Raw genomic sequence first — 26,647 nt, forward strand, 5'->3', positions numbered from 1 at the left:
CAGGCCAAAATCTCAAGCCTGGTGGTGTAGGGTATTCTGTTGTGATATTTTTGTAGGTCAGAAAGTTGCAAAAAGTGATCACATGATCCAGGGATACTACAACTATCATAAATACATTCTAGTTGACAATTGTCTGAAATTTGATCACATGACTGTGGGATGCTACAATGATCGTAAGTGAAAAACAATCGTAAGTCACTTTTTTCAGTCCCGTTGTAACTTTGAATGGTCACTACACAAATGGTTATAAGCTGAGGACTATCTGTTCATTCAGCTTTATGCCTGGCTCGGGCATCCCACAACACTGAGCACCTCTACAGGCTGGGACCGGGTTGGGTTCTCAGCCAGCATCTCTACCGCAGAGCTGGACCGATTTTCTTTCAACTCAACTGCCAAGATCTCAGCTCACAACACAGATATTTTGAGATGCAAGATGCAAACACTTCTTGGGACTTGGAGTTGGGCCAGTTTCCCCTTGAACCTTCCAGAAATACGGCACTCCCCTTTTTCGGCAGCTGGCAAGCTGCCTTGTAGTGTCCTATGACCCGATAACAAGGCTTAGGGAAGCCAAGCAGACAAAAAAATATTTGTTTTTCTCATAGCAAAACTAAACACGGGAAGGCAAGAAAAGGATTGCAAGAGAGGGCGTGGGTGGAATTTTGGCACTCCACTGGTGGGTGCTTCGGCTGTCTGCTGTGATAACATCCACTGTGTTTTGCAAGGCTGAATCTGAGAATTTGGGGAGAGCCACAGTGCAGCAAAATATGTGGTATTCCTTATTGCATCCAGTCCTGTTGGGAACGGACTGACTCGGCCTTGAATTTTTGCTTGCCAAAGCAAAGCCTAATTGAACCAGGTTACCTTGTTTGAAGATGCATTTGATAACCGAGCTCTCTTCCAGACCATAATAGGCAGTATAGTCACTACCTCTCTTCTTCATTTCTCAGTTTGCATCTTTATCCTTTCTTGGCAGTTGTTCTCCATCTGTACTGAATGTTGTGATATTTTATGGCTATTTTATGGATCGTTAATTATGAATATTGATAAGAAGCACCATACTAGGCATACCACAAGATTACAGAGAAATGTTAGGTGATGATCTGCTCTTTAATACTATACACTAAACCTATTTGCGTTACAGGTAGTTCTCAACTTACACATTTTCATTAGTGACCTTTCCAATTTATAACGGTGCTGACAAAAGTGCCTTACAACCAGTTATTGCTCTCACTTTTATGAGCCCTGGTGGTGCAGTGGTTAAAATGCAGCATTGCAGGCAAACTCTGCTCCTCAGCCTGGTGTTCGATCCTGGCTCAAGGTTGACTCAGTCTTCCATCCTTCTAAGGTCGGTAAAACGAGGACCCAGATCTTGGCAGCAAAGAGTGTTGTAAAGCAAGGGGTCTCCAACCCCCAGTTTGTAAACCAGTGGTGGGATTCAAAAATTTTACTACCGGCTCTGTGGGCGTGGCTTGGTGGGTATGACAGGGGAAGGATACTGTAAAGTCTCCAGTCAGAGGTGGTATTTCCCGTTCTCTGAACTATTCAAAATTTCCGCTACCGGTTCTTCAGAACTGGTCAGAACCAGCTGAATACCACCTCTGCCGTGGACCACCATCGGTCCACAGCATGGCAGAAACTAGGCCCCTCAAACAAATGAAACCCCATTTGCGGGATGCAGGCAGCATGCAAAACCATGCCCCCTCCAGTCCGTGGAAAAACCTCTCTCCACAGAACTGGTGGCCAAAAGGTTAGGGTCTATCACTGTAAAGCACTATGGAGTAGTATGTAAATCTAAGTACTATTGCTATTGCTATTACAACTATTGCACCATCCCCAAGGTGACAAGAACGAAATTCAGGTGCTTGAAACTGGCATGGATTTATGATAGTTGCAGCATCCCGGGGTCACGTGATCACCATCTGCAACCTTTCCAGCAGAGGTGGTATTCGGCAGGTTCTGACCAGTTTTGGAGAAACAGGTAGCGGAAATTTTGAGTAGTTCAGAGAACCGGCAAATGCCACCTTGCCCCCATCTCTTCTCTGCCTCCCAAGTCCCAGCTGATAGGCTGGGTCTTCTTTGGTTTTCCTGCACAGGAGAACGGAGCTGGAAAGCAGGTTAGTGGGGTGGGGAGGAATGGGGATTTTGTAGTAACCTTCCCCTGTCACCCACCACCAAGCCACCCCCGCCAAGCCATGCCCACAGAACCGGTAGTAAATTTATTTGAATCTCACCACTGCTTTCCAGCCATTTTCTGATAAGCAAAATCAACGGAGGAAGGAAAAGATGGCTTCAGCCAAGTCAACTTCAGAGTTGACAATGGTTTTGTTTAACGATCACATAATTCTCTTAACAACTGCCGTGATTCTCTTAACAAAAAATTGTAAAATCGACCGCGATTCACTTAACCACCACCTTGCTTAGCAATGGAAATTCTGGTCCCCTCCCCAGGTCATAAGTTGAGGACTACCTCTCTGAAACCGTTGGCACTGTTGAATGTTGCCTGCTTGTTGCCAGTCCCACTCCATTTACATTGTTCAAAGATTTAGCAAGAAGATGTTTATTTTTGCTGTTGTCCCTTCTGTCTCCAGATGCTCTATGAATGATGGCCAGTGTCCCTGTCGGCCCCACCTTATGGGTCGTCAGTGCAATGACGTGCAGCCGGGGTTCTTCTGTATGCCCTTGGACTACTACATGTATGAAGCTGAACATGCCACTGGTCTTCCTCCAACCGATCCAGATCTCCCAGTAAGTGTGCCGGGCAAAGGAAGAGTAAATAGAATGAAAAACTGCTGTATCTGCGTGCAGCTTTGTCTGTGTCTAGAAAACCCTTGCCATTTATTTAAGAATTCAATATGGAAGGGAGAGGATACAGGTGGTCCGAGGGTGGCTTAAGGCAAATTTGAAGGCTACTTGAGTGCTAGGCAGGGGTGGGATGCTACCTGTTCTGCCTGGCTCTATAGAACTGGTAGCTCTGAAGAGCAGCAGACACAGAACCGGTTCTGTTTGCTGCTGTTTGGCCCGCCTGCCCAGGCTCTTACCTGTCCTTTATTTCCTACTTTTTCAACCTCAGATGCTTTGCGTGGCACAGCTGAGGTTGAAAAAGCAGAGGAAAAGTGGCTTTCCAAACACTGCGCACCTGCGCGCACCGTTTATCAGCTGTCCGGGCGGCACGGCCTAAGGTTATTTTACCCACGCGTGCAGCATAATCACCGAACTGGTAGTAACGCCGGTTGAATCCCACCCCTGGTGCTAGGGAATACAGTCCAACTTCCTAGCCTACTAAAAGGCTACAAGAGGCTGTCCAGAGATGCTGTAGTGTATTACCCCCGGAAAGGATATGGCTGACAAGTTTCAGCCTGTTCTTTTTGAACGTGGGGATAGGGATGAACCTCATCCATGAGCTGAAATCACACACCAAATCTTGTTGATGCAAACTCAAGTGTACTCAGTGAGAAGATTGGGCCAGCATGGCTTTGGCCCAGTCTACCCAATGCGAAGAGGAAACTGCCAGCTGTTTGGGGAATATCGTCAAGCTGGCCACGCCCACCCCATCAGCCACGCCCACCCCCATCGGCCACGTGCCCCCACTAGATCAACTATAGCCCTGATGCAGCCCTCAGTGAAATTGAGTTTGACACCCCTGGTCTAGCCCAACACATTGCTATATTTTCCTGTGTATTTCTATAGTATTTAGAGCACATCCCAATCTTTGGGTTAGGTCCAACAGAATCCCCTTCCCAATCCAGGTGGCTCAAGCAAGGGATCCAGATCACACACTGCAAAGGGGAATATGGTTCCCTCCATTTTCCCCTTGCAGATTTTAGCTTCTTTGGGTTGTTGGGTGGCCAAGGCAGAAAGACACAATCGCCCCATAGCAATTTCAGTATGATCTGCTTTCCTCCCGGTGACAGGGTCCCTTGAGGCCAGAATCGCCTGTGGATTGTGTGGAATATTACAACGGCGTCCAGAATGGGCGCAGAGTGAGGCTGAGGCGCCAGCACAGCACAATAAGGCTCTTGCAGCAGCGAGGGGTGCTCTCGCGAGCCCGACAGTTTCAACAAAAGGTGACTGTGGGAGAATGTCTGTGGGAGAAGTGATGCTGGAGGAGAAACTGATATTACCCTGAGCTCTCTGAGATACTAATAGGGCTGCCCCAGAACACTCGACTTCCAAAGGGGAAATGTGATGACCCAGGGCATGGCACAAAGGCAACACAGTCAGTTAATCACTAGGGGTCCCTTTATTAGCTCCAACTTTGTCCCCAATGTCCTGGTTACCTTCTGGCTGGAGAAAAACTCTCCCAGGAACAGCTTTTGACTGCAGAGAATCAAGTCCAAAATGTGGTCAACAAAAACTGTAACTATAAGTCCAATCAAGGCAAGATGAGGTAATTAGTTTGGCAGGGCAGGAGCAAGAATTCCAGATGTGAAGGCACATCAATAACTCAAATAGTTGGGAAGATGCCAGGAACCCAGATAAGCAAAGTTAACACAAGATAAACTCACGTTTGCTCCCAGCAGCTGCTGCACGCAGCCTGCATTTCTTTTAAACTTTCATTCCTAGATGTGGCTAATGAAGGGAATCAGGGCCCTTTCCTCCCCCGTAAGCCATGCAACCCACTTTGCTCTCTTCTCCGTTCCTCCCTGCTTGCCCTAGGATGAAGAGGAGGTGGGCCTGGGTCTTCCTCTGAACTCCCTCTCCCTTGTTCTACCGCTTCCCTGCTCTGCCCAGGTGGACTTTGCCCTTCCCCAGTTTCCTCCACAGCCAATAGAGCCACACTCCCACTCCCTGTCAGCTGTTCATCTTCCTCCTTGGATTCAGACTCCGACAGGGGCATGACAGGAAAGAAAGAATAAAATGAAACTTTCTTTCCCAGCTCACATTCAGCAAACAGATGATTTTCACTTTGATCCCAGTGAAGGGACAAGCCCTGCACAGCGCATGAAGTCCTAGCTTAGGGGAATTTATAGAGAGCTATGGGTGTGTGATACCACATACCCTTGCGTAGTACACTCCTCTCACAGCCCAGAGTCATAGGGAGTTGGGTAGCATATAAATTAGATACAGCTGGTCCTCAACTTATGACTGTACTGGAGCTTGATCAACCTGATTTTACATCACTTTTTGCATCAGTCATTAACTGAACGTTTAGTATGGACCAGTTTTGCTGAAGACAGGAGCTACGGTAAATGTCACTTTTTAGCAAAAATACCATAAAACATAGTCATATGACCATAGGATGCTGCAAATAGCTGTAAATTTGTGCCAGTTGCTTAAAATGTCACATGATTGTGGGATATATAAGTGTGGCTGTCAGAACTTCAGGACTATTTCATAAGTACCCCCAGAGAGGTCTTGTCATAACTATGAACAGTCACTAAGTGATCAGTTGTAAGTCAAGGACGACCTGTATTTCCTATGTTCTTTTTTCTCTGGAAAATAACTTGTGTTGTAAGGGATGAAACTGAAAATGGATGGCTCCATGGATAGATTAGATATATGAAGGAAGGAAGGAAGGAGAGAGGGAAAGAAAAAAAAGAAAGAAAGAAAGGAAGGAAGGAAGGAAGGAAGGAAGGAAGGAAAGAAAGGAAGAAAGAAAGAAAGAAAGAAAGAAAGAAAGAAAGAAAGAAAGAAAGAAAGAAAGAAAGAAAGAAAGAAAGAAAGAAAGTTAGTTGGAGAGATGGGAGAGGATGCCTGGAAATTTGTTGAGCTCTGGGCTTTATTAAGCCAAAAGATAAAAGAATAAAACTTAAATCCATTGTGCTTCTCTGTCATGATTTAAACATATCTTGGGCTTGTAAGAAAGGCATGTGATTTTGCTGGAACAGCAGCTCAGTGCTGTTTCCATTTGTCAGTCAAATTGCTAAAAGCATACTCAAGGAAGTGCCAGGAGGATGGGAGTAAAAGACGCTGGAAAGACTATGGTACCATGTCTTTGCTGCTGACACTGCATTTCTATCTACAGCCTGATGTGGAAGTTGTACAGAGAGAGCACACGGGCCATATGATCACATGGACAGGCCCAGGCTTCGCCCGTGTGCGCGATGGGGCTGGACTATCCTTCCACATTGACAACATTCCTTACCCAATGGAATATGGCATCTTGTTCCGCTATGAGCCTGAGGTGGGTAGAAATTGTTGGAGGGAAAACAGGTAGGCTTTTGACAGGCGAAGTCTTGACCTTATCTTCAGCGTGTGCATGGGAGCAAGAACGATTTATTACAATAAGTAGCAAATCACTCTGGAGGAAATGAAGATTCTTTCAGCACCCAAGGCAAGGCGAGCCAAGTGACCGTCCCGAAGCCGTCCCGAAGCGAAGCCCATCGACAAAGGTACAAAGGAGGAGTTGAAGGTGGCGGGGAGAAGCGAGGGACGGCTGGCTGACTGGTCGCTCAGCTCGCCTTGCCTTGTCATGCGTACTGATGCCGGTACCGGGCCGCGGATCATTTTGTGATGCCGGTACCGGGCCGTGGCACAAAAAAGGTTGGGGGCCACTGGTTTATAGTACATATAAAATAGAAAAATACAAAAGCAAATAGTAGGACACAGAGGGGAGGGAAAGGGGAAAAGAGAAATGTAGAAAAGAAGGGAGAAAAGGAGGAAAAAAGGTGTTGATTTCCAATTCCATCTGTTGCAGTAGAATAAGACATTAACCTTGAACCTCAGCTTTTTACTTTTCCATAATAGTATAAACTACCATTTCTAAAACAACAAATCAATCTAATCAGTAAAACCCAAAATCAAAGTTTCATTTTTCCCACCACCACAAGCACAAAGTCCAGAAGTGGTTTCCAAGTAGAAACAAGACTTGTATGTTTCTATTCATATCGGCTTACAATAAAATAGAATTAGCTCATCTGGTCACGTTTCCCATCTGATCTACTTGGGAAGGTTGCTATCACATGACTTTGAGCCAGCCACTTTCTTTCAGCAAAATCTGTTTTACAAGTTGATTGTTATGAGGATAATGTGGTGTATGACTCCATAGGTTTCACCAAGATTTCCTTTAGAGAAAAAAAGGGCTATGATAATAATAAATATTTGGTCAGGTTTTAGGGGTTTCAAAACCAAATCTATCTTTTTTTTATTATGGATTCGATTTTGTGATCACTGATTTGTTCTTTAATAATGAACCTTATGAACCTTTTTTTGAGACAGAAAGAGTGATGAAGTTTGGTGCAGTGGTTAAGGTGCTGGCCTGAAAACTAGGGGAATGGGAAATCTAGCGCTGTCTTTGGCCTAAAAGCCAACTGGATGACTTTGGGCAGTCACTCTCTCTCTCAGCCCAATTCACCTTCCAGGTTTGTTATTGTGGGGAAAATAGGAGGAAGGAATATTATGTATGCTTACTACCTTGAATTACTTATAAAGTAATGAAGGTGAGATAAAAGTACAGTGTATAATAAATAAATAGAGCTCTCAAGAAGGATCTCCATTCTGTGTGAGAATTTGAGAAGGCTATTATTTATTCTGGAATCCTGTCTTTAAACTGCTTGTATCTCCTCCTCAGTCCACAGAAGATTGGGAAGTTGTTGTCAGTGTCAGCTCGCAGGACCTACCAGTAAGTCCACGTTGTGGCAATTTGCTGCCCTCTGAGCAGGTGTATCAAGGGAGCTTGCCCCATACCTCCAGGTGAGGAAAAAAAAGATGGGTGCTGGTGGGCAATGTTTGTGGACACAAGAGATCTTAAACAAAAATGTTCTTTAATTTTATTCCAAATAGCTTACTCAATGGGGAGGTATATTACAGAGCCTGTTACTGTTTGTTTTCACTGTAGGCTTCCCGTCACTAATGATTGTTCTTAAATTGATGGATTAGGATGGGCCTGACAAAATGAAGCAGTGCTAAATTCTACATTTTCCAGAGTCCTTTGATACTCAAGAGAATATGTTGTTCAGCAGATGAATGTCTGCAGAGAGGCTCAAAATGTTAGGATGGAGCTGTGATCGTGCACTCAACACTTTGCCTCTTTTTATGTGTGTTACATGTTAAAAAGTTGTGGGACTTTGATCAAGCGGATGCAGCTGCCATCTTTAACTTTTTGACATTTCATTACCAAACTAGGTAACATCATCAGTGCTTACATACAAAATACAAAAATCTACAGCAAACAAAGTGCTAAAATTTTCTGGAAAATAGTAATTATTCATTTTTAATAAGGCGCTGTGCAATACTCTGACTTTCTATCCTTAAGGGATTTTTACTGATAAGGAAAAGATGGAAGAAGGCGTGGGGAAAGAAAGAAAGAAAGAAGGGTTAAAAATGGAAGATAATGACACCTGGTGTCTCTTCTCCGAATGAGGTAGATAGGTTGCCAAATAATGACTTAGCCAACAAGTCTCTTTACCCATGTTCCAATTGTAACATTGTAAGGTTGAAACTTGTGTTTTGGCACAACTGACTTTTCTTTCATCTGGATATTTGGTGCTGGCTCGATTGACTTTTTCCTATAATTAAATGAAAAGCTCCTGTTTTATGTGGTTAGAAAGTTATTGATATTTTGGTTTGGCTAAGGGCCTCTGCGTGTGCCAATGGAATTCTATCCTGCATGAGACTTTTGCCTCATCACCTCCATGATTTCTTTCTAAAATACTTACTAACTTGATATTTCTCTTCAGGGGCTGCTGCTGTTGTCTATTCTAGGTGTTTTGTTTTTTTTAAAAAAAAGATTGTATGGCTTATTTCTCTACATACAAATTCCATTTTGTATGAATTTAGCTTCTAGCATTTGTGAGAGATTGTGATCGATGTATGGATTTCTTTTTCTCTGGCTTTTCAATCATGTTCTATTTCTCTCCTTTTCACTTTATAGATTCTCTCTCTCCCTCCCTCTGCCCCTCTCCCTCCCTCCCTCCCTCCCTCTCTCTCTCTCTCTCTCTCTTCCCATGTCCTTCTTTCTAACAAGATGCTTAATAGTTTGGCCTGCTAGGTGATCTGGTCCTACACCTCCCTTCTCAACGTGGTTCTCTTTGATCTTCAGATCTGGCAAGTGCAGATATCAATTCCCCAAGCCTGCTATCATAACTGTCTTCATTTATGAACTGGCCTTTTTTATCCTGCCAGCATCTGTCTCTACCCTAATGCATTTGTGGGGGGGTTTTTTCCTGACAAGATCTTTGCTTATTGTTGTTCCCCAGGTACTTGCTTCTACCCAAGCCCTTCTGTTTTGAACCCAGAAACCATTACAAGATCATCGTGCGGTTCCAAAGAGCAGGCGTAGCACAACGCCATCCTGCAGCTTTCATCCTGGTAGACTCGGTGAGAACCTCTTTCTCTTAAGGAGCAGCCCAGTGCTCCACTGGGGTCTAAGCTACTTTCCTTGAGTCTTATACTAATGTCTCTCAAGGATAGTCATCTCATTTCGTTTTCTCTCCTGTTTTAATGTGTAGGTAGTGCTTGATTCATGACCACAGATGGCAGCAGAATTTCTGTTGCTAGCAAGACGGCTGTTAATGAATCACGCCTGATTTTACACCCTTGTTTTTGCCAGGGTTGTTAAGCAAGTCACCATAGTGGTTAAGTGAATTGCAAAGTCGTTAAGTGAATCCATTTTCCTCCATTGATTTTCCTTGTTTGAAGACAGCGGAGAAGGTCACAAATATTGATCATATGACACACACACACACACCCAGGATGCTGCAACTATTGTAAATACATCCTGGTTGCCGAGGGCCCAGATTTTGAGGATGTGTGACCCTGGGGATGTTGCAATGGTCATAAGTACAAGGACCAATTGTAAATCTTTTTTTTCCCAATGCTATTATAACTTGAAACAGTCATTACATGAATGGTTGAGGGTCAAGGACTGTTATGTACTTGTTTTGCGTACTTGTAATACCGCAGTCCTATTGGACAGATACTGCCGCCTAGCGATTGGTAGATAACAACAGTTCTGATTGGCTGCCTAAGTGGCGGGAGTTTTGAATAAATGCCATTGGTTGCGAGCCACGAGCAGCCGCTATAAAAAGGACTGCCGCAGCTCGACTTTAGTTGAAGTTACTAATGGTTAATAAAGAGCTGAATTCAACTCTGGTCTCGAATCTGCTTTGTTCTGGCGATAGAACAAGGACTACCTGTATTTTGATGATTATTTTTGTATTTCCTTGATTTTCTTTGTCATTTTCTTTTCCACTTTGTTGGTGGAACTCTGGGTGAGGGTGTTTTAATCCATAAACTACTGGAAAACAAATTACGCTCTGGTGAACAGATAGCCCTTGACTTACGATCTTACAATTGAGCGCAACATTTCTGCTGCTAAACGAGATGGTTAACTGAGTTCTGACCCATTTTACGGCCTTTCTTGCCGCAGTTGTTAAGGGAATCCCTGCAGGTCTTACGTTTAGTAACACGGTTGTTAAGGGAATCTGACTTCCCCATTGATTTTGCTTGTTAGAAGGTCACAAAAGGTAATCCCTTGACTCTGGGGTATTGCAACTGTCTGTCAACTAAAAGGATACTCCTTTGGTCTTTTTAGCTGCCAGAAAAAGGGAATGGGGGAAAACAAGGCATTCTTGTCAGAGCATAAGAAGGTTATTGGAGAGCATGATGGATGACTCTTGGAGACTGATGTGTCCCATTGGAGAAGTCACATCCAGGGGGTGGGGGGAAGACCAGGGGGAAATGTATGATGTGATTTAGTATCGGCTGCAACCAGCTTACACCAACATGGCCACCCCTAATAAATCGATTTACTTTTCTCTGAGGTGCAGCTAGAGACTTCTGATTTGAATGAGGGTGGATTTGTTGGAGCCCTGACACCGTCATGATTCTGAACCAGTTGCCAGGCACCCAAATTTCAAACATGTGACCATGGGGATGCTGTAATGGTCATAAGTGTGAAAAACAATCACAAGTCACCTTTTCCAGTGCCATTGTAACTTTGAACGGTCATTAAACAAACGGTTGTAAGCTAAGGAAGACCTGCAATGTGTTAATGTGTCAAGCTCCCTGAGCATTTTGTGAATGGAAAGATTGAATGAGAGGTAAATGAGGTAAATAGATGGGGGGGGAGAGAGAGGGAGGGAGGGAGAGAGGAGAGAAGAGAGAGAGAAAAGAGAGAGAGAAGAGAGAGAGAAAAGAGAGAGAGAGGAGAGAGAGAAGAGAGAGAAAAGAGAGAGAGAGAAAAGAGAGAGAGAGAGAGAGAGAGAGAAAAGAGAGAGAGAGAGAAGAGAGAGAGAAGAGAGAGAGAAAAGAGAGAGAGAGGAGAGAGAGAAGAGAGAGAAAAGAGAGAGAGAGAAAAGAGAGAGAGAGAGAAGAGAGAGAGAAGAGAGAGAGAGAAAAGAGAGAGAGAGAGAGAGATTTGACAGGGTTTTTTTCTTCAGGATCCAATCTGGGTCAGTCACTGGCACCAGAGATTTAGTCTTCTGAGCTTTCGGGCTCCTGCTGGAGCTCCTCCTCAGAACCGGTGAGAAAGAAGCTCCCTGAGAATAGGGTCCAGCACAAGCCCAAAAACTCAGAAGACTGAACCTCTAGTTCCAGTGACCCACCCAGATTGGATCCGTCAACATTGTCCTGGGACATATATCTTTGCCTCCGTGCGTGTTTTTCCCCCTCTAAGATTTCCACCTCCTTTTATCCCACGCAGCTGGTTCTCTTACCCCATGTGACAGAACTTCCTGGTTTCCATGGTGACCACCCAGCTTCCGTGGAGCGCCGGGAGGCCCTGGAACACTACACTTGCCTGGAATTGTTTCGCATGGCCACCATGCCTGACTTGCCTGAGACCTGTGCCCGCCTGCTCTGCAGCATTTCTGCCCTGATCCATGATGGGGGTCTGTGTAAGTGAAAGGATGCCCCCCTCCAGCTGGGAGAGGGCCGGTGTCTCATTCCCCAAGGGTGTTGAATTCCAGGAAACATCAGCCCAAACTTATATGGACCGATGGGTGGGAATTCCAGCGAGGCAAACAGCTTTGATCTTCTCGAATCTGGTACTATAATGCTATGGGCAAGGGTAGGGCCCAGTGTCTGAAAAATTAAATGGGGACAAACGTAGCAAAATATTTCCTATAAATCAGCAAGTTTTGGACTGAAGGATGGAAGTTTCCTCAGGGTGAGCTCGATCTGTACATAAGAATACAGAATAACAGAGTTAGAAGGGGCCTTGTAGGTCATCTAGTCCAACCCCCTGCTCAAGCAGGAGACCTTATACCAGGGGTGTCAAACTCACGTCGTCACAGCAGAATCAAGTGACATATCGAGACTTTTTTTCCCTTCGCTAAATTGGGCTTGGGTGTGGCCAGCATGTGACGCATCCGGCCCATGGGCCAGGAGTTTCACAGCCCTGCCTTCTATCATTTCTGACAAGTGGCTATCCAGTCTCTTCTTGACAGTTGATGGCGCTCCCACAACTTCCAAGGGCAAGCTGTTCCACTGGTTGATTGTTCTCACTGTCAGAAAGTTTCTCCTTATTTCCAGGTTAAATCTCTCCTTGTTCAGATTCCATCCATTATTCCTTGTCTGGCCTATAAGTGCTTTAGAAAACAGCATGACCCCTTCCTCTCTTTGACAGCCCCTCAAATATTGGAAGACTGCTATCCTGTCTCCCCTGGTCCTTCTCTTTACTAGACTAGCCAAGCCCAGTTCCTGTAACCGTTCTTCTTATGTTTTAGTCTCCAGTCCCCTAATCATCCTGGTTGCTCTTCTCTGCACTCTTTCTAGAGTCTCAACATCTTTTGTGTGGTGACCAAAACACCTAAGGAGGCATCACAAGAGAAGTATAAGAAAGGGAATTTTTCTATGGATGATTGTTTCTGAATTCTGCGAAAACTTTATTTCCAGACCTGTGGCTGAAATATCTTAAAATCTACAATCATCAAGTCTAGAAACCTTTAAAATTTTCAAGCTAATAAAGCAAATGCTTGATAATATCAGGAATGTGATTTCCTGATTACTGCTGAAAATCATGTCTTGATTCCTTGATTATTTTATTATCTCCATTAGCATTTTGGAGTTCTGTTGCAGAATCTACTGCATAGCATAAGCAGGCATGTCCCTAATATTGCTTGCCTTTTGAGTCAGCTCTAGAGGGAGGAGTTTTATTCAGTGTTCCAGGGAGGCATACTCTCACATCCTTCATCTTGTGACCCCAAAATCCAAGATCAATCCAATCTTACTTGATTGCAGGATGCCTTTTATGGTCCACCTATAACCCTAATTCTTGCATTGTTGTATTTTTCTTCTCCTAAGCCTGTCAATGTGACCTCCAGGGTTCCACCAGCAGCGTCTGCCATAAACTGGGAGGACAGTGCCAGTGTAAGCCCAATGTTATGGGTCGGCAATGTGACCAGTGTATCCCAGGCACTTACGGATTTGGACCTTATGGCTGCAGCTGTGAGTACCTAAGGCTGGACCTGCCTCATTTTTATCTTTTTTCAAAATGTATGCCTGACAGGAAACACACGAGCACAGTAACAACCAGCATTCTAAGTCAGAGGGGAATGAAACACCTGGTTGCAAACAGGATACTTTTTTATAGTGTGGCACAAATGGTGTTAGCTTTGATCAGGGGTGTCAAACTTGATTTCACATAAACCAAGGACTGCCTGTATTGACACAAATTACGTCCATCCCGGCAATTCCATTCTCATTGAATAAGGATGAGCTTTCCTGACCCACCATCAGAATAAGGTCCCTGTAAGCAGTGGACTTTTCCCCTTCAACCGAAAAGAATGAACTTCTGAAAGCTAGATACTTCAAAAGGAATTCTTTATTGAAAGGAAGTGAGACCAGTACTAGTCAAAGCAGAATCTAAGATGCTTCCAGGTATACAGTAATAGATAAAGGGAGTTAGAACCCCTCCCCTTATTCTGATGTGGATTTAGTCAGACCAAGAGCCAACATGTTAATTCCCCCCCCCCTTTTTTCTGGGAATGTATCTTAGAAGAGTTTCCCAGGGAGTACTTTTCAGAGCTGGAATTTTTATGGTCCCTTCTCCTCTTGCTATCTGTCCAAGAGGTGACAAGTTTCTAGACATCTGGCTCCAGTCCTCCAGTTGTATATCATGTGCAAGTTATACAGAATCAATATAAGATTTAAGATATTCAGGTTACATCAAAAAGGATTACTTGTACCAATTCCCCCCCCCCCCCACTTCTTCTTCCATTGAAGAATAGCAGATACCACGGATCTGACAGTCTCCATGTTTGTCGATCCCCCAGTTCAGCTGATCACTTTTGAGTGCATTTTTCTAGTTGGATACTATAGAAATGATCCCTGAAAGTTCTACGATGACTCTTGTTTTCACAGCCTGTGCTTGTTCCCCTGAGGGTTCGACCTCCAAAATCTGCAACCCAGTAAGTGGGCAATGCCGATGCCAGCAGGGTATCACGGGACGCCAGTGTGATCAGTGTCCACTAGACCAGTGGGGATTCCCTCACTGCCGTCCTTGTCACTGTAACGGGCATGCAGAGAAATGTGATTCACACACCGGAGCCTGTCAACAATGCCGAGATTATACAGCAGGCCGCCATTGTGAAAGGTGAGCATGGCAGACGAATGGAAAGTTAGAGTAAGGCCCCACTTCATTAAGCCATAGGAGAAATGTTGTGCTGAGAACGATTAAGCATTTCTAACAAATAAAATGATTTGAGTGATGTATCTATTTATGCTGGGCAGGATTATGATCGAAGATACAAGAGGTATTTTTTCCCCCATCTTGTTCCTTGAGGCAATCTAGAGGAGTCTTTCATTTATTCTCCCCTAAGAATGGTGTTATTCTTACTTCATAGATATCAATCTTCAGGGGAAGAGTTGAGCTGAACTTGCAGAGTTATTTTAGGAAGAACCCGTGTGACATCTACAATCCAGCTAGAGTCTACAAGGAGATGATAGATACATTGCATAACTAAATAAACAATTGATGGCATAAGAAGTTTAACAGAAAGTAGGTTACCTATGAGTTTGAGGGGGGAAACGTTAAAAAGGAATATGTTGGGAGGTGCTGTAGAGTGCAATATTAATTTGTAGAGTCATAGAAATTGTGAATTAAAAGACACTTCTAGGTCATCCAGTCTATCCCCTTACTCAGTGGTGGGACTCATCTCTGGAGGGGATGAGTCTGCCTATCGCGATGAGGTAGACCGGTTGCTTTCGTGGTGTGGAGAGAATAACTTGGTCCTTAATGCCAATAAGACCAAAGAGCTTATAGTGGACTATAGAAGGAACAGATCGGACATCCAGCCCTTGATTATCAATGGAAACCAAGTGGAGCAATTGGCCAGTTTTAAGTTTCTGGATGTTATCCTAAAAGAGGACCTGACCTGGGATGCTCACATTGCAGCACTGGTCAAAAAGGCCCAGCAGAGATTATACTACCTGAGGCTTCTCAGGAAACAACAACTGAATGAAAAACTGCTGGTGACCTTCTACCACTGCACCATAGAGAGTATTTTAACTTACTGCATCTCTGTATGGTTTGCCAAATGCACAGTGGCAGATAGGAAAGCACTCCAGAGGGTTAACGTCATTGCCCAGAAGGTCATTGGTTGCCCTCTCCCCTCTTTGGAAGAGTTTTATAGCTCCCGCTGCCTTAAGAAAGTTCAAAACATTCTCAAAGATCCATCTCATCCTGGGAACCCTTTTTTCTGAACTATTACCATCTGGCAGACGGTACAGGAGAATAAAAACAAGGACAAATAGGATGAAAAACAGCTTCTATCCCAAGGCAATAACTATATTGAATACTACTGTATAGTGCAATATTAATGCCATATCAGGTTTTCAATTCAATTGTATAGAATGTGAAGGATGTGTGTTTGTGTTTAATTTTTATAGTTATAATGTACACTGAAGATGGCGTTTAATTTTGTTGTATGAGGTGCAATGACAATAAAGTAAAGTAAACTAAACTCAGGCCTGAAATCCAGTAATTAATATCCATCAAGTAGCAATAGAGAACCTATTTCAGACCTATAGTAATTGGGAGTCTACCCTTATTCTAGGGAAGACAGCTCTTCATCATCAGGAAATTCCTTGCATTATTCAGCCCAAATTTCAATCCATCTCTTTGGTCCTTTTCTTGTCCTTGTTTTTCAAAAGAGAAGAAGTTCAGAGTTCTTTTGATATAGGTAAACTGTTGTCATACAACCCATCAGTATTCTACAGGTAGTCCTCGACTCATGACCACAATTCGGTCCAAAATTTCTGTTGTTAAGTGAGACATTTCTTAAGTGAGTTTTGCCCCATTTTACAAACTTCTTTGCTTCTGTTGTTAAGTGAATCTCTGCAGTTGATAAGTTAGTAATAAGTTTGTTAAGTGAATCTGGCTTCCCCATTGACTTTGCTTGTCAGAAGATTGCAAAAGGGGATATGGTCATAAGTATGACCCAGTTGCCAAGCATCTGAATCTTGATCGTATGATCATGGGGATGCCACAAAGATTGTAACTGTGAAAAATATCACTTTTTCACCATTCACCTTTTCACCATTCACTTTTTCACATAAGTCACTTTTTTCAGCGCCGTTGTAACTTTGGATGGTCACTAAATGAACCATTGTAAGTCGAGGACTACCTATATTTTGTGAGACCTTCTCCTTCATTGGAACTTATAATGTTGGTAGTGCTCCACAGAATCTTCTGCAGCAAGGTTTTATATACCATGGATCATATGAGTGCCCATTCTGGACCGTACTAATTTGTGAAAAATAATCTTGGAAAAATTCGCGATCCTTTCAGATGCCTGCCATTGCTTGGACTTCTGCTTCCCTCGCAGGTGCCTGGATGGATACTATGGAGACCCAGTCCTGGGATCAGGGCAACAGTGTCGGCCGTGTCCTTGTCCCGGATATCCAGGTTCTCGCCAATATCACGGCATTTCGTGCCAGGCTGACAGAGGCACAAACCAGATAGTTTGCTTGTGTGCTCCTGGCTACACAGGTAAGGTATACAGATAATTCTTACTTAACGACCAGTTGCTAATTCCACAGAGCTACTTCATTCATTCATTCATTCATTCATTTATTTTATTAGATCTATATTGCCTCCTATTCGCCATGGCGACTCAAGGCTGCTTACAACATATAAAACCACAATTTTAAACAATAAAACTTGTAAAATCAAATAAATTAATATAGTAACATCACACACACCCTCCTCCCGCTGCCCCAGCGACAGCGGATCACATGAGCCATTTAACAGGCTCCATCCCGCTCTGGGTTCCCCAGGCCTGCCAGAGGAACCAGGTCTTCTTCAATGCCTTTCGGAAGAGTGTTAGAGGGGGGGGGCATTCTAATCTCTGTGGGGGGGATGATGTTCCAGAGAGAGGGAGCCATCATGGAGAAGGCCCTTCTTCTGGGTCTCACCAGGTGTATCTTCCTCAGGGATGGGACCCGCAACATTCCCTGCCTCCCCGTTCTGATGGGTCAGGTAGATGTCACTGGCAAGAGATGGTTCCCTCAGATAGCCTGGTCCCAAGCCATGAAGGGCTTTAAAGGTGACAACCTTGAATTGCACCAGGAACTTTCTTACAAGAACTTTCAAAGTTCCAACAGTTCCAACAGTGATGCGACCCCATTTCATAACTGGCTTGTGTTTACGGCCACTTGTGATGTCCCAGGCTTTTTCTTTTTTGCCATCTTGGGCATTTATTTCTGGCTTCTGGCACACACACAAAAAAAGCTCATTGGAGAACAGGGTTTTGTTTAACAACGATGGTATTCGCTTAACCATCATTGCAAAGAAAGGTCATAAAATCAGGTGCCTAACAACTACCATGACTTGTATCTGTAATTACAGGCTCAATTACGGTTGTAAGTTGAGGACTACCTGTACCCTGGGGCAAGGAAGGTGTATGATGGCCGCAATAATTTAAGTTTCAGAATTCAGTGATGCTCCATCCTTTGCAAGCTCACTTTCTCCAGTATCCCTCTGAAGTATTATCGGACTCTTGCCACAGTTATGCTAAGTTGACCTGCCCATCATGTGACTCAGCAAAAGAATACAGTCAGCAAATACATGAGACCTCCTATGTCTTTTGCAGACCGATGTAGGGAGCAGAAACAGTAGCCCCATGGAGATACTTGTGCCGCCTTAAGACTTGCAAGCCAATCCCTGGATTTATTTTCTGCTAATTTTCCCTCCTTCCCATGCACATACAGATGTACAGTACATATCCAACTGGGACAGTGAATTTAATTATTAGCAATAGCAGACTTATATACCGCTTACAGTGCTTTTTACAGCCCCCTCAAGTGGTTTTTACCGAGTCAGCCTCTTGCCCCCAACAATCTGGGTCCTCGTTTTACCCACCTCGGAAGGATGGAAGTTGACCTTGAGCCTGGTGAGATTTGAATTGCAGGCAGCCGGCAGGCAGCAGAAGTAGCTGGCAGTACTGCATTCTAACCACTGTGCCACCGTGGCTCATTAGCACAAATATTAGTACAATACTTTTTCTGCCTTTGGATACCAGAATGCCTATGAATCCAAATTTCCTCCACCAACTTCAACCCAACCCCTCCTCCCAATTTCTCTGAAATTCATTAATATTGGCTGATTGTGAAGTAGCAGAGGAAGAGGAAGGAGAAAGTTCCATTTAAAAAATAAAAATAAAATCTCATGGATAACTTGCTCTTTTTCCGGCAGGGCCACGATGTGATCGCTGTTCCCCTGGATATTTTGGAACCCCTGGGCAGGAAGGGGGTGCCTGCCGCCCTTGTCAGTGTAACAATAACATTGATCCCAGTGACCCCGAGGCCTGTGACCCACATACTGGTCAGTGTCTACATTGCCTTTACAACACCGGTGGACCCCACTGTGCTGAATGTCAGCCTGGCTACTATGGCAATGCCTTTCAACGGAGCTGCCGACGTGAGTGAGATAGCAATAAGCAATAGCACCGAGACTTATATAGCGCTTCACAGTACTTTACAGCCCCCTCTAAGCGGTTTACAGAGTCAGCCTATTGCCCCCAACAATCTGGGTCCTCATTTTACCCACCTCAGAAGGATGGAAGGCTGAGTCAACCTTGAGCCAGTCTGCAGGGTTGTCTTAACGCATGGCCCTGATGAGCACTTGCTGGTGGGCCCCACGAGCATAGGGCCCCCATACTAATCTGTGTATATTAACCCTTCAGTGCACCTTGTCATATAAACGCAGCAACATATTTATCACATTTTACTGGATTTTTAAAAAATTAATACTAACATGCAAATATATGTTTAATTTTTATGCGACCAATTACATTTTTATTCCTGTGAGTAGTTGTCATAGGGGCCCCAGTATATTGCTTTGTCTGTGGCCCATAATTTATTTATTTAATTTATATTGCCGCCTATTTGCCCATGGTGACTCGAGGCGGCTTACACAGTGTAAAACCATATTTAAAAAACAATAAAAACTAACAAAAAGAATGAAATAAATTAACAAAGTACAATAGAACAAAATTTGGAAGAAAAAAAGCGGCCCAACTCCCACCGCCACCCCAACGACAGGAGATCACACCAGCCATTTGATGGGCTCCATCCTTCTCTGGGTTCCCCAGGCCCGCTGTCAAAACCAGGTCTTCAGTGCCTTTTGGAAGAGTGCTAGAGTGGGGGGTCATTCTAATCTCTGGGGGAATGATATTCCAGAGAGAGGGAGCCACCACAGAGAAGGCCTTTCTTCTGGATCCCACCAGATGTATCTCCCTCAGGGGTGGGACCCCGTAACATTCCCTGCCTCCTCGCTCTAATGGGTTGGGTCATCTTAATGCTCTTAAGACAGCCCTGCCAGTCAGGATTGAACTCCTGGAAGTCGGCAGAAATAGCCTGCAATATCAGTACGACATTCTAAACACTGCTGCACCACCACTTGATTGAGCCAGCTTGAGTGATAGGCAGAAATCCACGGGGAATGAGAAGGGGCTTTTGGGTGGTCTCCTTGAAGTTCTGAGATTGTGATCAGTCTTTATTTAATTTCATTTCTCTCTTTCCTTCCTTTTGGAAGCTCAGGGTGGTGCCTGGGGGAATTATTTCGTCCTCCCAGCAGCTATCTGCTAAAGTAGATTGGGTTGAGAGAATATAGAACAGTGGCCCCCAACCTTTCCAGCTTGGTGGCCCAGCGTGGGAGGGTGGGGTGCTGTGACTGGCAGGCACATGTGTCCTCCACTCGCACGAATGCAGTTTCGTGGGTGAGTGGTGGGCGCTTGCGTGTGAAGTTCCACTCAAATGAGTGGAGGATGCTTGCGCTCGTATGCAAAGCTCCAGTTGTGTGAATGGAGTTTTTGCTCGCGACTGCAAGCGCCCACCTTTGCATACATGCGCTTGCCTGCCACTTGTGTGAGTGGAGCTTCGTAAGTGCACGCTTGCCCATTGCTCGTGCAGCCCAATTTTGAACAGGCCATGGCCTGGTAATGGGCCGTGGCCCAGGAATTGGGGACCCCTGATATAGAACATAGTGTCACGCCCCTGGTAGAGACTGACTCTGAGGGAGAGGAGGAACAGTCGACAAGGAGTGGAAGTGTGGCTCCGGAGGTTGTGGAGGAGGCTGGGGAAGGGCAGAGGCCGGCTGGGCAGTCAGAGGAGGACCCAGGCCCATCACCTCCCCATCCTAGGTCACGCAGGGAGGAGATGATAAGGGAGATATGTGGTCTACTGGGGAGGAGAGGACCTTGATCCTCTTTATGGGCTGCAACTGTAACAACTGGATAAAAGGACGGACATGTGTACGGGCAAGTGCTGGAAACAAAGCATGGAAAATATCTCTAGTTTATTGTTCCTCTCTGAGTTTGGTGTCCTTCCCAGTGTGTGTTCCGATATCTGTGGACGTCTTCAAGTCCTTATCTTGCCTGGTTTGTGTTGTTTTTTTACTCTTTATAATTTAAACGGCATTTCCTCCTTCTTGTAGCTGCTTGTGTGGGAGTTTTTTGTCTCCAGTCAATGATATTTGGAGCTTGGAAGCAAAGCGAAGGAATAAAAGGGGCTTCCCCTGTTTTTTGCGACTGTGTTTATTTTGTATCCCATCCTGGGTCATCACACATAGAATCACAGAGCTGGAAGGGACCTTGGAGGTCTTCTAGTCCAACCCCCTGCTCAAGGCAAGAGGCCTTACACCATCTTGGTCAAATGGTTGTCCAGTCTATGTTTGAATTTATATTCAAAAATCACATTTCGGTCCTCCTGGTTTCAGTCCAACATTTCAATTCTCATTCACACCAGTAATTCTGTGAACAATCATTGGGACTGGAGCCTACGTATACTGGTATCAGTGGGAGAAAATTTAGAGCCTTCTTGCATGTAGTTTCTGTATCTGAGTCAATGTTGGCCCCTTTTCCCCATGTTTATTCGCATCCCAGATTTTTTTCAACTTCATCCAATATTTTGTACTTTAAACCAATTTTAGCGGGATTCCTAGAAAAAGAAGTAAGCTGGTATAGAAGTAGGGCAGTTAATCAGGGCTCATTTTCTCTGTTCCCAATTTAGCCATCATGGAATTAATTCCCATCTCCCAACAACCCCAGGAGATTCCAGCGCTTTCCCAACCCTTCAAAAAGCCCTTTTCTCTCCTTCCCCCTAAAATCACACATACAGTCTGTGCATTTGTCCACCTGAATTTTGTTGTTAGTTGCGAAGTCGTGTCCAACCCATCGCGACCCCATGGACAACATTCTTCCAGGCCTTCCTGTCCTCTACCATCTTCTGGAGTCCATTTAAGCTCACGCCGACTGCTTCAGTGACTCCAGCCAGCCACCTCATTCTCTGTCGTCCCCTTCTTCTTCTATTGTCCTCAGTCTTTCCCAGCATTAGGGTCTTCTCCAGCGAGTCCTTCCTTCTCATTAGGTGGCCAAAGTATTTGAGTTTCATCTTCAGCACCTGGCCTTCTAAAGGGTTGATCTCCTCTAGGACTGACCGGCTGGATTGCCTTGCAATCCAAGGGACTCGCAGGAGTCTTCTCCAGCATCTGAATTAGTGCATGTATATTTGCCCGGTCATCTATAAAACATTCCTCCTGAACAGCTAATAGGTTAATCAATCCAGAGAAGCCTCAAAAATCTTCTGAACTGGGATGTGTATATTAACCCCAAAATCTTGGCAGAGCTGTACACTACCAAAATGGTGTTTGAGGGCTTTTCTCAAACTGAATTCAGAGGGGGGGGGGCGGAAATGAGATTTCACTAAAAAAAGACTTGAGTAAAAGATCCTATGTGATTCTTACAACTACACCTGAAGCAAAATCAATATATGCTTATGTATTCTTTCTGAAATTCTTAAACGCTACACACACTGCAATCTCGTGAATCACACTGGAACCCACTGAATTTTTGTTTGTGGATTCCAAAGAAATTCTTGGCAGGAAAAGCTGTAAGCCAGGCAGGCAGGGAGGCTGTGGCTTTACTGATACTAACCCTTACTCATTCTCCCAGGCTGCACATGTAATGAACAGGGCACTTTGCCCACCTACTGCTCCGAAGGCATCTGCCATTGCGATCAAACTACAGGCCATTGCCCCTGCCGTGCCAATGTGGTGGAAAAGAACTGCGACAGATGTGCCCAGAACTTCTGGGGTTTCGGCAGCGACTTGGGCTGCCAGCCATGTAACTGTGATCCAATCCATTCGTTACGCGCAGACTGCAACGTGGTAAGGGACCAAGACCTTGGAAAGTTAACCCCAAATGAGAGGTGCTAAAACAGGCACAGTGACTTTGGGGCTTCTGCTATATCACTGCCCTCATTCTAAATGGCTTTTTTTTATTTTTTTACTCAGTTTACAGGGCAGTGCCACTGCCAGCCAGGTTTTGGAGGTCGTGTTTGTTCTCATTGCCAAGAAAATCACTGGGGCAACCCAGAAGTGCAGTGCTTAGGTAAATATGAGCATCGAATGTAATCAGACACTTTCTACCAACAATACAACGTGCACACACAAAACAGCTTATTGAAAACGCTATCAGATTAAGAGCTGGATGTTTGGGAGGTTGTTCTCATGGGAATGAGTTCAGACTTGTGCCAGATTGTAAACCAGCTTTCCCCGATCTGGCGTATTTCTCCCGCCATCATTCTCATTTGAATCAAAACTCTTAGATTCGAATCAAAGCTAGAAAATGGAAATATGAAAATGAAAATGTGAAATATATCATATAATTGTAGGCTTCTAATGAGAGATTGGAATATATTAGTTTTATGAGATTTCAGGTTTCTTTTTTTTATGCCCTCATATTTTGGTATCTATGCCTGATTTTCTTTATTGTGTTACTTGTTTATATTAAATAAACATTGAGTTTAAATGTCATGTTCACAATTTTAAAAAAGAATTGAAGCTGCACACTTGGGGAAGATACCAAATTGGTGTCTTGCTGTAACCTCCATCTCCTATCAAACCTATTCTGTAATGTAGTAGTTGACCCAAAAGATGAAAAATAATATTAACAATTATATACAATATATATGTTTATAAGTCCCCTCCCTCCCTCCCTCTCTCCCTTTCTTTCGTTCTTTCGTTCTTTCCAGAGTTTCCTGGTGGTAAGGTAGGTAGACAATAAATTTTATTAATTAAAAAAAAAGAGCAAATAAATGTCGATTTGATTGTGTGACTATGGACTTGCTGCAATGGTTATAAGTACAAGCACCAGTCATAAGTCACTTTTTTCAGCAATGTTGTAACTTCAAACAGCCACCAAATGAATGGTTGTAAGTCGAGGATTATCTATAGTTCTGTGCAAAAGGGGAAGGTGCCTTATTTTAACAGTTCCATAACCTTTCCACCTTTGTACAAATTGTGATGGGCCCCATCCTGTCAGCCCTGTTGAGCAGAGAGAAGAAATTGGACAAGCTGACATACCTCTGCAGGTGAACTAAAGGGACTCCATGCTTTGACGTCTTCTCTGTTTGTGTAATAACCTTTATTATTAGCTTATTAATTTTCCTTGGATATGACCTCCGTCTTTGCTCTTTGCAGCTTGTCAATGTGACCCGATCGGCTCTGAGAGCCCACAGTGTGACTGCCTAACTGGAGAGTGTTTATGCCATGGCAGCTTTACGGGAAGAAACTGTAACCAGTGCCGACGTGGTTTCCAGAAGAACTTTCCCCACTGTTCTCCCTGCCACGAGTGCTTCGGCCAGTGGGATCTCGTGCTGCATCAGCTCAATGAACAGCTGAAAAGGCTGCAGGAGAGAGTGCGGGCCCTGAAGGAAGGCGGCCCCATACCTGATGCCAGCAACGGCCGTCTGCGCAGCCTGGAGAGAAGCTTGGCTTGGGTGGAACAGCTTCTGATGGGTAGAAAGAGTCCGAGTGGTTCTGTGCTACAGCAGCTCAACAACCTCCTAGCAGATACAAGGTAGGAGATGTAGGTAGGCCAATAGGTAGAAGGTGGGAAGAACAGGGAGGAGAAACAGAGATATGGTCTCTCGTTCGTTTTCTGTGCATGACATATAACCTTCTTTCAGTCTATTGGTTTTCCTCCCTGGCCATCCTTGATGAGATACTTTTCACCAATTGATGATGATCATCATGATCATCATTTTTACAGGTTATAGGAACTGGGCATGGCTAGTCTAGTGAAGAGAAGGACCAGGGGAGACATGATAGCAGTCTTCCAATATTTGAGGGGCTGCCGCAGAGAGGAAGGGATCAAGCTATTTTCAAAGGCACCTGAAGGCCAGACAAGGAATAATGGATGGAAATTGAACAAGGAGAGATTCAACCTAGAAATAAGGAGAAATTTTCTGACAGTGAGAGCAATCAACCGGCCAACAGCTTGTCTTCAGAATTTGCGGGAACTTTATCACTGGAATCTTTCAAGAAGAGATTGGACTGCCATTTGTCAGAAATGGTGTAGGGCAGTGGTTCTCAACCTGTGGGTCGCAACCCCTTTGGGGGTCGAACAACCCTTTCACAGGGGTCGCCTAAGACCATTGGAAAACACAAATTTTCGATGGTCTTAGGAACCGGGCCATAATTTTATGGTTGGGGGTCACCACAACATGAGGAACTGTATTAAAGGGTCACGGCATTAGGAAGGTTGAGAAGCACTGGTGCAGGGTCTCCTGCTTAGGCAAGGTTATGTGATCAAAATTTGGGTGCTTGGCAGCTGGCATGTATTAATGACGGTTGCAGTGTCTCAGGGTCGCACGATCGTTTTTTGCAAGCTCCTGACAAGCAAAGTCAATGGAGAAGACAGATTCACTTAACAACAATATTATTATGTAAAATGGGGACAAAACTCATGAACTGACTCACTTAGCAACAGAAATTTGGGGCTCTATTATGGCCGTAAGTTGAGGACCATCTATATATCCCACCCAAGGATGGGATTCAGCCGGTGTTACTACCGGTTCAGTGACAGTGCGTTTTGCACGCGTGTAAAGCATTCGGAAAGAAGTCATCAGCTGTGCCACCTGGACAGCTGACAAGCGCTGCTCACGGGTGCGCAGCATTTGAAAATCCTTGTCAGGCTACAGAACTTCTCCCATTCACTCAACTAGAATGAACTTCTGAAAACATATCAAAACGTATCAAAAAGGAATCCTTTATTGAGATGAGGCAATTCCTGTAGGAGTTCAAAGCAGCGTCTGAGGTCTCTCAGGTATACGGGGATACATAAGGGAGTTTAGAACCCCTCCCCTTATCTCGATGTATATTTAGTGAAACAAAAGCCAGTATGGTAATTCCTCCCCACCCCTTTTTTTTAAGGAACGATCTTTTTCACAGTTTCCCAGGGCATATACCTAATTTCCCCACCCCCGCCCCCTTTTTAGAACAAATTTTTCCAGAGATTCCTAGGACCCATCTCACTGTGGAATTTTTATGATCTTCTCATCTGCTGGCTGTGCCTCTCAGAGGTGATAGCTCCGGCCATCTGGCTTTTCTCCTTCCATTGTATCATGCGTGGGTTATACAAATTAGATATAAGATTAAATATATTCAGGTTACATCAGGAAAGGATTTCTTTATCAGCCTCCCTCCCCTTTTCTTCTTCCACTGAAGAAATGACAGATACACGGATCTGACATCCTGCCCTCCTTAAAAAACAGATAGGTCTACCTGGAAAAAACAAAAATCATGCATTACATTTGCAATTCAGGATGGTTTATCAGGGTATTTTTGGTGGAACCTATGTAGTAATGTGGGTGCTTTTACGTGTTGTTTGGCTACCCACTCATTTTCTGAGGAAGGAAGGTGTTTCCAAGCTACTAAATATTGTGTGGATCCACGATGAGTGCGTGAATCAAGGATATCTTTAATTTCAAAATGTTGTTCCCCATGTACCATGATGGGGGTTGGAGGTGTGGGAAGGGTGGGGGTCCTGAGGTTTGAAGTGATCTCTGGTTTGAGCAAACTACAGTGAAATACTGGATGAATCTGCCTAAGTGTTTTTGGAAGTTGAAGCTCTACCGTCACAGGGTTAATAATTCTGGAGATGGGGAATGGGCCAATGAATTTTGGTCCTAATTTCTTAGAGGGTTGTAATGATTTTAAGAATTTTGTGGACAAATATACACGGTCCCCAATCTTGAAAGGTTTAGATTCATAACGTTTTTTGTCTGCTTGAGTTTTGTAAACTGCTCTAGCTTCCTGTAAAGATAATCTTACCACTGGCCACATGGCTTGTTAAGTTATCCATCCACTCCTTAAGGGAAGGCATTTCAGGATCTTTGGTGGGTAGTTCCGGCATAGGGTTGAATTCTTGGCCCGTGGCTACCTGGAATGGGGTGAGCCCCATGCTACTATGGACTGAGTTAT

The 26,647-nt window shown here is 44.3% G+C and overlaps 1 protein-coding gene across 4 annotated transcripts in view; it reads left to right on the forward strand.

Annotated features, from left to right (window-relative positions):
- Positions 1–26,647, forward strand: part of LOC113447625 (laminin subunit beta-1-like) — a 109,466-nt gene that overhangs the window by 56,385 nt on the left and 26,434 nt on the right. For all 4 annotated transcript variants that reach the window (XM_087923514.1, XM_087923515.1, XM_087923516.1 and 1 more), the window contains exons 14-26: positions 2,589–2,745; positions 3,912–4,064; positions 5,966–6,124; positions 7,511–7,632; positions 9,138–9,258; positions 11,585–11,777; positions 13,186–13,329; positions 14,245–14,476; positions 16,710–16,873; positions 18,578–18,802; positions 22,335–22,549; positions 22,676–22,772; positions 23,864–24,242. In XM_087923514.1, coding sequence (XP_087779640.1) covers positions 2,589–2,745; positions 3,912–4,064; positions 5,966–6,124; positions 7,511–7,632; positions 9,138–9,258; positions 11,585–11,777; positions 13,186–13,329; positions 14,245–14,476; positions 16,710–16,873; positions 18,578–18,802; positions 22,335–22,549; positions 22,676–22,772; positions 23,864–24,242 — 2,361 coding nt within the window. The remainder of the gene's footprint in view (positions 1–2,588; positions 2,746–3,911; positions 4,065–5,965; positions 6,125–7,510; positions 7,633–9,137; positions 9,259–11,584; positions 11,778–13,185; positions 13,330–14,244; positions 14,477–16,709; positions 16,874–18,577; positions 18,803–22,334; positions 22,550–22,675; positions 22,773–23,863; positions 24,243–26,647) is intronic.

This window comes from Pseudonaja textilis, chromosome 2, assembly GCF_049901715.1.
Source record: "Pseudonaja textilis isolate UNSWEBS1 chromosome 2, rPseTex1.2, whole genome shotgun sequence".
NCBI classification, from domain to species: domain Eukaryota; kingdom Metazoa; phylum Chordata; class Lepidosauria; order Squamata; family Elapidae; genus Pseudonaja; species Pseudonaja textilis.